General features: G+C 59.4%; 1 protein-coding gene across 2 annotated transcripts; it reads right to left on the bottom strand.

Annotated features, from left to right (window-relative positions):
- Positions 1-266: 266 nt before the first annotated feature.
- TMIE (transmembrane inner ear) lies at positions 267-5,390 on the bottom strand. Of its 2 annotated transcripts, XM_032592515.1 has the most exons (3): positions 5,274-5,390; positions 1,835-1,984; positions 267-1,528 (listed from the first exon to the last, which is right to left on the bottom strand). In XM_032592515.1, exons 1-3 carry the CDS (start codon positions 5,323-5,325, stop codon positions 1,425-1,427), a joined length of 306 nt encoding a protein of 101 aa, XP_032448406.1. In that variant the 5' UTR covers positions 5,326-5,390; the 3' UTR covers positions 267-1,424. The 2 variants fall into 2 exon arrangements, with proteins under 2 accessions (XP_032448406.1, XP_032448405.1); XM_032592514.1 differs by lacking the exon at positions 5,274-5,390 and having other exon boundaries at positions 1,835-2,593.
- Positions 5,391-13,416: the final 8,026 nt, after the last annotated feature.

Genomic DNA, 13,416 nt, shown 5'->3' with positions numbered 1-13,416 from the left:
GCCACAAAGTGGAGGGGAGGGGAGCGGAGAGCGGGCGGCTTCCTCCCCCGTTTTAATGCCCAGCTGGCTGCGGCTGTCCCTCTGCCTCTCTCGGCCGCCACCTCTTCCTCCAGCTCATCCTAACTCAGGCTGGGAGAATAGTCAGGGGAGGGAGCTTCAGCTTGGCCGGTGCCACCCGTCACTGCCACATCACCCTCCACATAAGTGCTTCAGGGATAGGGCGTCCTGAGGGGTCATCTCAGGTCACTCGGGTACGAGAAGGCACTCAGCTTTATTTACAAGTGTCTGCAGGCTGCCGAGGCAGCGAGAGATTTTCCAGCAGCTTCCCCAGCTCAGGAGCCTCTGGTTTCCAGGCTCAGACCTGAGCGCCTCAGCAGAGGTTCGCTGCCATCTGGAAACCCCTCTGAGTGTCCCGTCCCCAAAGATCCAGTCTCTAGATGGTGTCTGGGCCTTCCCCTTCGGGACAGCAGTGATGTTTTGAGGCATGAGAGCTGAGATGGTAGAGGAGGAAGCTGTGTGCTGTTCTGTTTCACAAGTCGGGGGGTGGCCGGCCCCTAACTGCCCTCTGCGATGATCCCCTAGGGCCCTGACACCCCCTCCCCACCACCACCACAGAGAAGGGACCGCCAGCACGGCCCAAGCCTCCCTTGGGCGTCTTGATTCCCTGGATCCCCAAGATGGGGCCCAAGTACCAGCTTTCTTCCCCTTTCCCTTTGGCCTGCTGGTCTCAGCCTTCTGCACCCCTGACCCAGCCCTGCAGCTCCCAGCCCTGAGCCCCCAGGCCTTCCACTCAGGCCCCCAGCAGCCTCCACTCCATTGCAGTTGCTCGGCACAGGGTATCTGCTGGGCTGGAGCCCCTGCCTCTGGGTCTCTCTGTTCACCATCCTGGCCGGCACCCCCACTGGGCCTAGAACAGTTTTCTGGCCACCAGGGCTGCTGTCTAGCCAGGTCTGAGAGCTGAAGCTTCCCCCAGACACCCTCTGCCTCCTTGTGGCTGTTCTGGGCATGGCCTCACACTGCAGCCCATCCAGTTTGGCCATCCCCTTCGGAGAGAGGAAACTGCTTCCCGTCAACCCTGTAGAGCCACTGCTGTTCCTGACGGAAGGGACAGAGGCACGTCCGGGTGGGTGTGATCTGGATCTGCAGGGCAACAGTGGCCAGAGACCATGTTGGCTGAACAGCCACATGGGTGAGGCGACAGGAGCTGAGTCCATGCCGGGAGGCAGGACACCTGAGGCAGTCCTGTCTCTGCCCCTGACGGGCCATAACGATGGGGCCTCAGCCACCCTGTCGGAGTTGAGAAGAGGGTGTTCTGCAACCTCTGTGGTCCATGTGTGAGCTTGGAGTCCGAGATGCCTGGACCCTGGCCTGGACTTGAGCCCCAGGGCTATCCAGCCCCAGCTGCCACCTCCAGGAAGCCCTTCTCATTTTTCTCCTTTCTTCTTCTTGGCCTCATTCTTTTCATCCTCCTCTACCTTGATGGCCACTGTGTCCACACTATCCTTCTTCTTCTTCTTCTTCTTATCCTCTGTGGGGTAGAGGAAAGGCAGGTAGCGGGAGTGAGGCAGGGTCCTAGGGCCCCCACCAGAGCCTCCCACATCCAGCCCTTCACTTCTTCCTTCCTACCGAACTTCTCCTGCCTGCAGAAGAGCTCCGGGTGTTACTTGCCTCTGGGTCTCTCTCACTCGGGCCCATTTCTGTGCTCTGGTCTCCAGGGACAGGTTTGGGGCAGAGGCGGGGAGCAGGGCCACTCTTGGTGGCAGGACTGAGGGTCTGGCTGGCTCGGCAGGGACAGGCGGTGGTGCAGCTGGGGGCCCCTCCCCGGTCTGCTCACCTCCGGGGATTTCTGTGAGCTCGTTGAGGGGCGGCACAGTCTCCAGTTTGTCCGTGTACATCTTGGCTGCCTTTCGCTGCAGGTACCGGGCTTCGATCTCCTTCCGGGTCCGTGGCACGCGGCAGTTGAAGACACAGCACAGAGTGATAACTGTAGGGACGACAGAGCAGGCCTGGCCGAGGCTGGAGCTCAGACACCCCAGGAATGGTGCCCACATTGCAGACCTGCCTTCATCTACCTAAATGTGTCTCACCCAAGAGACTCTGGCAGAAGGCTCTGTGTTTGGACAGAACCCCTGTGGGCTCTGGGATTTCCGAGGTCAGCTCAGCAATTTCCAGAGCAGGACTGGCTTCACACGGGGGCCCGCTCTTGGAAGGGCCTCGCGCTTGGCTTAATGCTCTGCCGTCAATGTTCTTAGCAATTTGTGAACAAGGGGTCTCATACTTTCGTTTTGCCCTGGATCCTAAATCGTGTCACTGGTCTCAGTTTCTGACTCGATTGAGGCCCCTGGAGGGCAGGGCAGAGGACTGCACGGTGACTCACGCTACAGCTACCTGGAGGCTGTCCTGTGTTCCCACCCAGGTCTCTCGGCTCCTGGTAATTCCTAGGTTTTCCTCCCCAGGCTCCTGAGAGGACCTCAGACACTGGAGGACGTAGCTGTGTCCTCCTCAACCCCCCTGAGGACAAGCCTGAGCTCCTCTTGGCCGTGAGAGCCCACGAGAGCCCACGAGAAGGCACAGACCCTGCCCTGGGGCGTTCACCTCCCACAGTTATTCCAGGAGTGGTTTTCCGGCTCAGGGCAGCTGTGCCCACGCGAGCTGGGCCAGGGAACGAAGCTGGACTGTCTAGTGATGGGCAGGGCAGTGCTGGGCTGCCAGGGCCCGGCTGGACTGAGTTTATTTTTCTAAGGCCCCACAGTCTGACCACCTTGGCCCCAGCCTCAGGGGAGGGGACGGGGCTGCTTCCTATTATAAATCAGATGACAAGACATAACTTCCTGGCAGACTCCTGGGGGCAGGACGGCCAAGCGGGACAAGCCAGGCCTATTTTAGGGAAGATGCATCAGACCAATGTAGCCAGGGCTGGAGCACCCTTTGGAGTCAACTGGTGTGACTCTTTCAGCCAAATATCGTGGCCCCGCTAAGTCTCCCCCAGGTTCACAGAATGAAAAACAAGGAAGGAAGGAAGCAATGCACGCATGCATGAGATGGCCTCAAAGCCTTTGCTGCTGAGGACAGAACTGGACTCCCGAGTGGGTGGGTAGGGGGAGCTAACAGCATCCGGGCACTCTGGGGGGCTGCACCAGGCCCCAGCAGTAGGTCTGTACCTTGCTGTCCAGGGGTAAACGGCAAACCTTTCTTATCCGGAGAGCTGGGTTCTGGTCTTCTCCAGACCCTTGTGTGTAGGCCTATGGCCCTAGTCCTACCGGCTTGGGCCGTCTCTTCCAGCCACCCCACCAGGCACGTCCTCTGACCGTGCTTACTCAGGTTCTCCACAGAGGCTGGTCCCAGGCTCTATGAGGCCTCAGCTTTGCAGGGAGCTCAGCCATTGGCAGCTGGAGCAGGGCCCACACACCGCCCCTTGCCTGCCCCACCCAGCCTGGCCCAGTCACTTCTCTTCAACGAAGGGAAAAAAACAATGTGTTTTGGATCGAGTCCCAGGGCCCAGGCAGGGGCTTGGAATGTGAGTCCCCAGGCTGGAAGGACCTCCAGAGGCACCCCCCACCCAACCCCAGCCCCTCTGCACGAGGTTCTGGGCCCAAGCAGCCGGGAAAGCAGGAAAGAGGTTTCCTCTCCGGGAGATGCCATCCTACTCCCCAGGGCCCTGCATGGAGCCCTGCAGGGAAGGTAACAAGTGGTGCCCTGCTGCTCAGAAGACTTTGGGACTCTCCCTTCCTCTCCCTTCCTCTCCCTTCCTCTTTCCTAGGAAGCAGGGTGAGGAGTAGGGGCTGGTCTGCGTGCTTCGTGTCCAAGCCCCTCTTCAGGTCTGTCATTGCAACTTTCTTGTGTGGCCCTGGGCACCTCCACTGTCCGGGGCCCAGCAGAGTCTGGAGAGGCCGTTCTGTGTTTAGAGGCCCCTCAGTGCCTTCACCCCTGCTCCGTGGAGTGCCCCGGAGCTGCTCCCTGGACACGCACCCTGAACTGCTCCTTATGGGCAGATGCTCTTGGTGCTGCGGGCTGGGGGGCACGGTTTCCTCTCTGAGCACCTGGGCTGGGGCTGTAGCCACAACGGTGTGTCAGTAGGGCCTCCAGAGAGACGCCTGACTGATTCTCACCTTGGCTAGGAATGAAATGCAGCCCCTTGCTCAGATCCTGCTCCCACCCCAGCCATGAAGAAATGGTGGTGGGGGTGTGCGTGGAGACTTTCCCACAAGGAGGGCCTTTCTGGTGCCGGGAGAAACAGATGCAAATCAGATGTCCCTGTCTCCCTCGGAGTCCTCACATCTGGGTGGGCCCTCTGCTGTGGCGCTGCCCTCCAGGGGACCTCATCCTGAGCCAGCTCCAGCTCGAACTTATCTGACCTGGGGGGCACGCAGTAAAAGTCCTCTAGGGGTCACCTGAGACCTTGTGTGGAGGCCATTCCGTCCCTGCTCTGCCCGCACCATGCCCTCTGCCTGGAATTCTTGGGGGGCAGCCTACCCAGCCAAACTGCATGCGTGCCCGCACGCATCCGCAGTGGAGAGGACCCTCCTCCGTGAAGCTTGTGCAGGGCGAGGGGGTTTTCTGTCCCTTCGTTGCCTGCGTCTCCCCCAAACCTCTGACGTGTAGGAACCTTCGTCAGACTCTGCTTTGCACCCTGGTGGTCTCCCTATCCACCGACATTTCTCTGCCCTCTTTCTCCAACTCCGGACCCCTGCTCTGGAAGGGCCGAAGGGGGCACGCCAAGCCCATCTCTGTTGCGAGCTGGAGTCAAGCAACTCAGTCCCAGGAGAGGAAGGGGTCCCTTGCTCTTAACGGAGGTGGGTGTGAGTCGTTCTAGGGGGACGGGATCTGACAAGGCAGGGTTTGCAGCCTGGGAGCCACATCTGCTGGGTGTCTGGGGAGCCTCCAGGCTGGGCTGCGGCCAAGGATGGCCTTGCTGGGGCTTCTGGGTGTGGGCCCTTTAAGCCTGGCCAAACAGCAGGAGAAGCATCAGGAGGCCAGCGATAGGGAAAAATGACACGTCCTCATCCTGGTTCAGTGGAGTCCCCTGTAATTACCGTAATTGCCATGTGGCTGTGTCCCAGTTGGGCAGAATACTTCAGGTCACCACCAGCCTGTCAGCCCTCCACAGGGACTTTGTGTAGATCAGGAGGTGCCAGAAACCACAGTGGGCCTCCTGCGGGCGACTGGCCTGCTTGTACTGCCCGGAATTGCTGCTCTGAGCCCCTGGGGGTGGTGCCGGGGGCGGGGTGCAGGGGGTGGCGTGGGGTGGGAGAGGGCGGGGAGCAGCTACTCACTGATGGACAACACGAAGAGCGAGAAGATGCCCACCACGTGCCAGAGGCGCATGTCCCAGAACACCACGGTCTCCTTGGTCAATGGGGGCGGCTTGGGCTTGGGTGGGGCCGTGCTGGGCTGCAGGTCAGGAGAGAGAAGAATGAGCCAGGCAGAGGCCGGGGGCTGAGGCTGGGCCGAGAGAGGCCCAGGTTTCAGCAAGGACTCAGCACAAGTGTTTCGGAATCTCCTAGAATCTAGAGTCTTCGACATTCACAGTCAACGTCCTAGACCTTGGGAAGTTCCGGATTTAGAGCAAGGGAAGAAAGCAGCTCCAGAACCATGGAGCCAGGGACCTGGGGTACAAGGGTACTTGGGATGCTTGAGGACACCAAGGCCTGAAGGGGCAAAGGTGGATGGCTTGTCCCAATGAGGTTCAAGGCCCCTTCCGGCAGCCTGCTGGTCTCCTCCTGCTCCAGTCCTGGGCCCCACAGGCAGATGGGGTCTCAGGACCAAGGCCAGAGACAAGGCAAGGCCTGTGCTGCCCTGGGGGACTTTGCTCTCAAGCACCCTCGGTGTGGGGTGGGTTGTGGAGCTGGACTCAGGGCCCGTGGCTCGGCTGTCTGGCCAGGACCCCCACCAGGTGACCTCAACAGTCACCTATCCTGCCAGAGTCACCTCTTCTGACCAGAAGGATAGGCCAGAGTCTCCTGGGACAGGACCAGATAAATTGTCTGCAATGAGGCAGCGACACCTAGAGGCCGAAAGCTATAAGCATGACTGGAACAAGCCTGTGCAGAGCTTAGCAGGCCACCTCCCACCTTCTCAGTGGGACACAGCCCTGCCCTGGATGTCTAGGGACACGGCCCTGCCCTGGGGGTCTAGGGGACACGGCCCTGCCCTGGGGTGCTAAGGGGACACAGCCCTGCCCTGGGGGTCTAGGGGAACAAGGCCCTGCCCTGGGGGACATAGCCCTGTCCTGGTGGGTCTAGGCAGGACCTCTCCCTGACCTAAGGGGCCGAGAGGGATATGACCCTATCTCTGTCACCAAGTTTGGCTGAGGGATGGAGGGGGAGGCGGTTAGCGTTTAGAGGGAGAGAGGACCCTGGGGCATCTGTGGAATTCATTGTCTCCTGATTAACTGAATATGGACCGACCTGAGGAGTCCTTTCTGGCTCTCTGGGAAGGAAAGGCAACTCACAACTCAACCATCCGTCCAGCCTTTCCCCTGGTACATGAGCATGGATTGGCACCTACCACAAGTTCCTCATCTAATGAACACCACCCTTCGGCATGTTTGGGGACACTCAGAGAGGATCAGCAACCTGTCCCAGGTAACACAGGGCATCTCTGTGCTTGGGACTGATACATGATTCCTCAGCTTTTTTCTCTTAACCAGGATAAACTGGGGTGGGAGTTTCCTTTCCTCTAGGCCTCAGTTTCTCCATCTGTAACTTAAACGTGGGGTGGTTCCAAGGTTCTCTGGGAAGCTCTCTCTACCCAAGTAGAGTGGGAAAATTGACAAGAAGATAACCCTCCTCAGCATCCTCCCAGGGGCCTGGATCCGTTTGCAGGGTCAGACACATGTGTGTGGGGTCAGGCACATCTGGGGGTTCAGGGCACATGTGTGTGGGTTGGAGCACATAGGGTTTGGGCACATAGTTGTGGGTACAGGGCACACGTGTGGTTGGAGTACGAGCGTGTGGTCAGACATATGTCTGTAGAGTCAGGGCCGGGGTCCTAAGGCTCAGTGTGTCTGGCCTGGCTGGGCTGTGTGGCTGGAAGACTCCGAGGTCCAGAGAAGAGATCTTGGATTCTGAGCCCGCGGAAGCTGAGAGCCCACTTCTGACACCTTGTTCCAGCCTTGTTCTGGGTGGAATTGAGCTTACGATCTCTCCCTGATAGGGATCTCAGGGAGAGGGTAACACGTGAGAGTGGGGCACCTCCTCGTGGTGGGCACTGCTGGGGGGTCTGAACTCTAAAGCTTGGGAGCTCCGGCCTCCATCAGATGGAGGATGATGGCTGTAGGGATCGTGGTGGGTGGTACCGTGGACTCAGCCCTCCCCATCTCTCTGGTGCTTCCCTGGGTCCCCTGGGCTCAGCCAGGCCCTTGCTCAGGCTGTAGGCAGATGGCAGGCAGATGGACTCCAAATGCAATTTTCCTTGACGAGCCGGGAGAAGATGTGCTCCTGGGGGCTGAAGGGAAGAGTCCTTGGCTCAGAAGTGATGCAACACCCACCCTCAGCCTTCTGCCACACCCAGGCCAGCTCAGCTCTGCACCGGAGGCCTCAGGGCAGCCACTAAGGGGCCCAGGTACACTCTGCGGGGCTCAAGCCAGCCTGGCTCCCCTTACAGGGACACTGGAGCTGACATCCGACTCCAGCCCAGCATTTGGATCACACCCCCTGGTCTGCAGCAGGGACAGGCTAGTATCGGGGTATAGGGCTCTGTCTTCATGTCCCTCGGACCCTCAGGTTCAGGGCTGTGTCTTCTTAGACCCTCAGGATAAGGCTCTGTCCTCCCTCTCCATCCTGTCTCCTGGCACCTGCCCCCGAGGGCTCTCCTGGGCACCTTGCTGACTCCTGCCTTTCTGTCTCTCTGGCCTCTCCTCTCTGCTTCTGCCTGCACAGGCTCTAACCCCCACTCCTCCCTGGCCCTGCCTCTTGGGCCTTCTCCCTCCGGCCTCGTGTTTCAGAATTCTGGGTCTGGTCTGCCTCTTTGGCTCCCCTGCTCAGCTCAGCAAGAATGGGGTACGGAGGGGCCAGGGAGGCTGCAGGTGGCCCCGACTCTTGCCTTCCCCGCCCTGCCTGGCCCCAGCTGAGCTCCGGAACCCCCCGGCTGTCCTCCTTCCCTCTTGCTGGGCGGCACGGCAGCTCCCCGCAGTTCTCTCAGCCGTGCACCCTCTCCCAACTTACCCTCCTCCTTCCACACCAGGACCCATCACAACTCTCCCCTGCTCAGAGACCTTTGCCAACTCTCCATTATCACCAGGACCAAGTAAGACCCCTGAGTGAGTCCCTGGGTCCTGGCCTGCCTGCCTCTCCCCTCCAGGGCCAAGTGCTCCACATGGAGTTGAACTCAACACACGGCTGCTCTGTAAAGGGTCTCCTCCTCTTCCTGCCCCTACCCTCCAGCTTGGAAAGCCCTCGCCTGCTTCCTAAGGCTATGTCTCCCCCATTAGTCAGGGGACCCTTAAGGATCTCTGGAGGCAGAAGCTCTTTCCTCTGGCAGACCCTAGGATCAGGGACTAGATCTCCCCTATCAGACTAGATAGAGGTCACTGAAACCAAAGATCATGCCTCTCCCTACACCCCCCCACACCCCGCCCTCATTAGGGCAAAGGCAAGAGGATAAGGGCTGTGTCCCCCAGCGACTGAGCAAGGCTGTATCCCCAGTCAGACCTGGAATCCTTATGATCAGGGTGAGTCTCCCCCACCGGACTAATGTTCCTGAAGTCAGGGGCTGTGCCCTCCCATTAGACCAGGGACCCTAAGATTGGGGGCTGAGTCTCCCCCCCGGAGCCTGGAAGCCCTCGGGGCAGGGCTGTGTCACCCCATTAATCCAGGTCCCCGAGGGCAGGAGGAAGGGAAAAAGGCAGCTCCCAAGGCAGAAGGGCGTCCCCAGCCCTCTGCCACGCGGCCACAGCCTCCCCGAGCCCCTCGCGCCGCCCCGCCTCACCTCCACCAGCTGCCCGGCGACCCCCGCGAGGCAGACCCCCAGCGCGACGCCGCCCAGCGCCCACAGGGGCCCCGCGCCTCGCCGCTGCCCGGCCATCTTCGCGCCCCGCGGCTCCGGGCGGGCGAGGCCGCAGGTGGGGGGAGCCAGCGACGCGGGGGGCCGGGCGCGGTTGGCCCGGTGACTGCCCCGCCAGGCAGCCGGCGCTCGCGGTGACGATCTGGTCGCAGGCCGCGAGTGGGCATCATTTATTCATCGTCGGTGTCTGGTTCCCTGCCGCCCGCCCCCACATCACCGCGGATGGAGGGCCCGCCCCCCTCCCGGTGGATCCGAGTCCAGGTCTCCCTCCCCTAACCCGATCCAGCCGGGCAGAGAGGAGTGAGAGTGACAGGCTGGGGTCAGGTCCTTGAACAACAGGCCCCGGCTCCCCTGCCCCACTTGGGCCTCAGTTTCTCCATCTGGGGCAAGGGGAGGAGTTAGAATCTGCTGATCTGGGAGGCCCTTCCCAGTCTGACGTTCTGAATTTGAAAAACCCTGCTGGACCCAGGCTGGCGGAGGGGGTGGGGGTGGGGGTGGGGGGACGGTATGGCAGGCAGGTTGCCATAGTGACAGGCGCTCAGGGATGTCCTGGGCTTTCTGGGCTGGCTTCCTGCCCAGAAATGGCTCTGGTCACTCTGGACACCAGAGCTAGAGTGGGGGTTGGGGACCAGGGGATGGTATGGTCCAGACGTGCTCGTTCCGGTGTGCTATGGAAGGTTCTGAACGAGGCCAGCACCTGCTGCCCCACGGGACTGGACGACTCCCCTGGAACGGGCTGGAGGACCATTTTCTGACTCTGGCCGACCCTTGAGCCTCTGCCCCAGTCTGATCCCCAATCTTACTCCAGTCTGAGCCATGATCCTGACCTCGCACTGAACCTGGCCTACATGTACTCTGGTCCTGACCCCAGGATGAGCCTTGACAACCCAGGGATGGAGCAATGGAGGGTCTGAGAAGCTGTGGAGACCCAGAGGGCTTTGGAGGAGGAGGAGGAGGAGGAGGAGGGGGAGGAGGAGGAGGAGGAGGAGGAGGAGGGTGGTCTGGGGTGGGGAGACTCCTCTGCGTCCCCCATCCTGTTTCTCCAATTCTACCTTCCACCCCTCCCTCCAGTCAAGGCTATGGAGGGAAGGTTAATGCTGCCTTCCTCCCTCTCTCCTTCCTCCCTCCCTTCCTCCCTCCCTTCCTCCCTCCCTCCTCCCTCCCTCCCTTCCTTCTTCCCTCCCTCCCTCCCTCCCTTTCTTCCTTCTTCCTTCCTTCCTTCCTTCCTTCCTTCCTTCCTTCCTTCCTTCCTCCCCTTCCTTCCTTCTTTCCTCTCCTTCCTTCCTTCCTTCCTTCCTTCCTTCCTTCCTCCTTTCCTTCCTTCCTTCCTTCCTTCCTTCCTCCCCTTCCTTCTTTCCTCCCCTTCCTTCCTCCCCTTCCTTCCTTCCTTCCTTCCTTCCTTCCTTCCTTCCTCCCTTCCTTCCTTCCTTCCTTCCTTCCTTCCTTCCTTCCTTCCCCTGTAGATTCAGAGCCTCGTAGGGCTCCTGCCTGGAGGTGCAGCAGATGGGCAAGGGCCAAGGTGAGAGCTACAGCAGAGAGCAGAGGGCCAGCCATGGACACCCACAGGTGACAGGGGTGGGAAATCACAGGCGGGCAGGGAAACAAGAGAGCCACTGGCAAAGGACAGCTGGCCTGAGGGATCCTCAACAGTAAGTGGCAAAGTCTGGGGTCTCAGTGGGCTGGGCCACCCCATCCTCCCCAGGCTTGCCCCAGCCAGGCAAATAGGGATTCTATTAAAGCCCAAATGACTTGCTGAAGCGTCTGCTTCCTCATGCCTCTGTCATGGGCCAGGCTAGGGAAAGCCGCACTGACCACCCAGGGAGGTCACCCTTGGGACACAGGGTCAGAGAGGCCTTGGCTGGACTAGGCTGAGGTTAGTGGGCCTGACAGTGGCCGTGGGCAAGCCGTTACCCCTCTCTGCTTTGAACTTCTCGTCTACGGAATGGAGAGGGCAAGACTTTCATCAAAGGGCTGTTAGGAGGATTATATTGAACTAAGGATTATGGAGTGCTGAGTTGCTAGCTTTCCCTGCTAGGAAAAATGATTTAAATTTCCTTTTTCGCTCTCTGAAGGCGGCGAAAGTTGACTGAACAAAACTGAGGTTATTATCCCCAATTCACAAAACTAAATGAGCACGAAGACATTTTAAGAAATGAAACTTTCAAATTAGGTTTCCTATAGATTTGTAGCTTTAAACTTTATAACTTCTAAAGGTACTGAAGCTTAAAACTAAGACTCCTGGGGCATGATCACATCGACAGCTTTCAGACCTCAGATTGAATCTCTCTGAGCTTCAATCCCTCATCTGTAAAATGGGTATAACTATGGTATCACAGCACCTGTGCATCACAAGCCTTCAGGAAATGCTAGTCGTTATGACTGTTGTGGGTATTGTCTCAATTCCCTGTTGTCAAACATTGGTGTTTTTTCCAATTCTCCAAAAGGTAAAATACCACGGTGAGCGAAACGTCCTTGAAGCTAAAGCCTTTTCCATCTTCGAAGGCTTTTCTTCCTCTCCTCTGTGGACTTATGAGGAATTGAGGGCCAGAGAGGGGTTGTGCCCTGCATAAGGTCACACAGGAACTGAGGCCTCAAACTCAGTCTGTGGCCCCTAACCCAGGCCTCTGTCCCCTGTCCAGTACTTTCTCTGTTTCTTTTTTTTTTTTAATTTTTTCATGTTTATTTATTTTTGAGAGAGAGAAGAGCGTGAGCAGGGGAGGGGCAGAGAGAGAGGGAGACACAGCATCCGAAGCAGGCTCCAGGCTCTGAGCTGTCAGCACAGAGCCCAATGCGGGGCTCAAACTCACCAACTGTGAGATCGTGACCCGAGCCGAAGTCGGATGCTCAACAGACGGAGCCACCCAGGTGCCCCACTTTTTCTATTTCTTATGAGTTCCCTGATTTCTCCTGCACCCTACTACCAGTAAGGCCCATCAGGTCTGGGGTGGCAGAGCTCTAGGTGCCCAGATTCCCCAGCCTCGTTCCCCTGGAAGACAGTGTCCCCTCCATGCATGGTGGCATGAATGCTTGGCCTGCGGAACCCTGTTTGTCCCTCGGGTGCTATTTTTAGCTCCTGTGGGTTTCCTGTAGGGGCCCAGTCCAGTCTCTGGGACCGCTGGATTGGAAGCCATGGGCAGTGCAGTCGACAGTGGCCGGGGGAACCTGTGAACACTTCTCTCCTGGAGCCAGAAATGCCAGGGCTCAAGGCTCAGCTCTGGGGAAGCAGAGGGTCGGGAGTAGGTATCTTCCCAGCCACGGAGCCAGGCTGGGATCCAGGACATCTTGGACTTGGCCTGGGCTGAGAGTGGGGGCTGCGCTGTCTAGGCCTGAGACGCGGTGGCTGGGGCCTGCTGGGAGCTGGCAATCTCTGACCTTGTTGGCCCCAGGCCTGGCCCAGAATAGCTCTGGGGCTGGGCCGGGCCTGGTGAGACCTGTGTATACAGAAGCATGCGCTCGTGTCCCAGGCTCTCGTGTGCACAGGAGTGCATGCACACTCTGCACTTGCCTCTCTGTGTGTCTGTGAGTCTTAGTGTGTGTTCCATGGAGCAGTATGTAAGTCCGTGTCCATGTGGATGTGCACAGCGTCTGCCCGTGCCCACGTACAGGGCTGCCTCCTGGGCTGTGCAACTTGGAAGTCCTGCCAGTGTGTTCATAGTAGATGGGTCTGTGTGGCACAAGTAAACGTACACGCCGCACATTCCTGTGACTGTGGAATCACATACGTGTGCGGGGCATGCGAGAGTGGGGTGGGTGTGTGTGTGCACATCTGCGGTGGGATTGGGCAAGGGCCCTTGGCTGTGTGGGCGGGTGGACCCCGTGGAGGCTGTCCTTTGGGCACTACTAGGGGACTACAGATTACTTGGCCCTGGCCGAGAGAGAGAGGGAGCGAGGCCTGGCAGGTCTTGCCCCACTTGGCAGATAGTAAAACCGGGCTTGGCAATGCTGGTGAGGTCACCCACTCTGGGGGCCGGTGGGGGGGCGGGTAAGGGAAGATGTCCCCCAGCTTTCCGATTCCCCTAGATGTGGCCGAACAGGAAGGCTGGGCTGTGGGGAGGAAGCTGAGGGGGCCCTTCCCTTCCTGCTTGAGCCCAGCCAGCGCTGCCTTCCCTCAGCTGTAGGTACAGATGAGGACACTGAGGCCCGGAGAGGGGACGGGCTGCTGCAGAGACACCACTCACGGAATCTGCTTCCTCCTGCTCAGGGCTCTGTCCTGCCTGCCTTGCTCGCCACACCCTCCTGGACAACCTTGCTCTCTCTATGTGGCCATGTCTCCATGGCCCTTGGCCCTTCCCCCCAAGCCCCAGAAACCCCTTGCTTGACCACACCCACGTGCCAGAGGACCCACAGACCCACCAAGACCCTGCTCATCTGAGAAGGATCCCCTTGAACTGCCACGTGCCCCCTCCACTGGGG

This window comes from Lynx canadensis, chromosome A2 (genome assembly GCF_007474595.2).
Source record: "Lynx canadensis isolate LIC74 chromosome A2, mLynCan4.pri.v2, whole genome shotgun sequence".
NCBI classification, from domain to species: Eukaryota; Metazoa; Chordata; class Mammalia; order Carnivora; family Felidae; genus Lynx; species Lynx canadensis.
This window is presented reverse-complemented; position numbering and strand designations above follow the sequence as displayed.

Coding starts and splice junctions, on each gene's coding strand:
- TMIE (XM_032592514.1), bottom strand. CDS start 2,051: ATGTGGGCACCATTCCTGGGGTGTCTGAGCTCCAGCCTCGGCCAGGCC. Junction 1,529..1,834: donor GCTCACAGAAATCCCCGGAG/GTGAGCAGACCG, acceptor TCTACCCCACAG/AGGATAAGAAGAAGAAGAAG.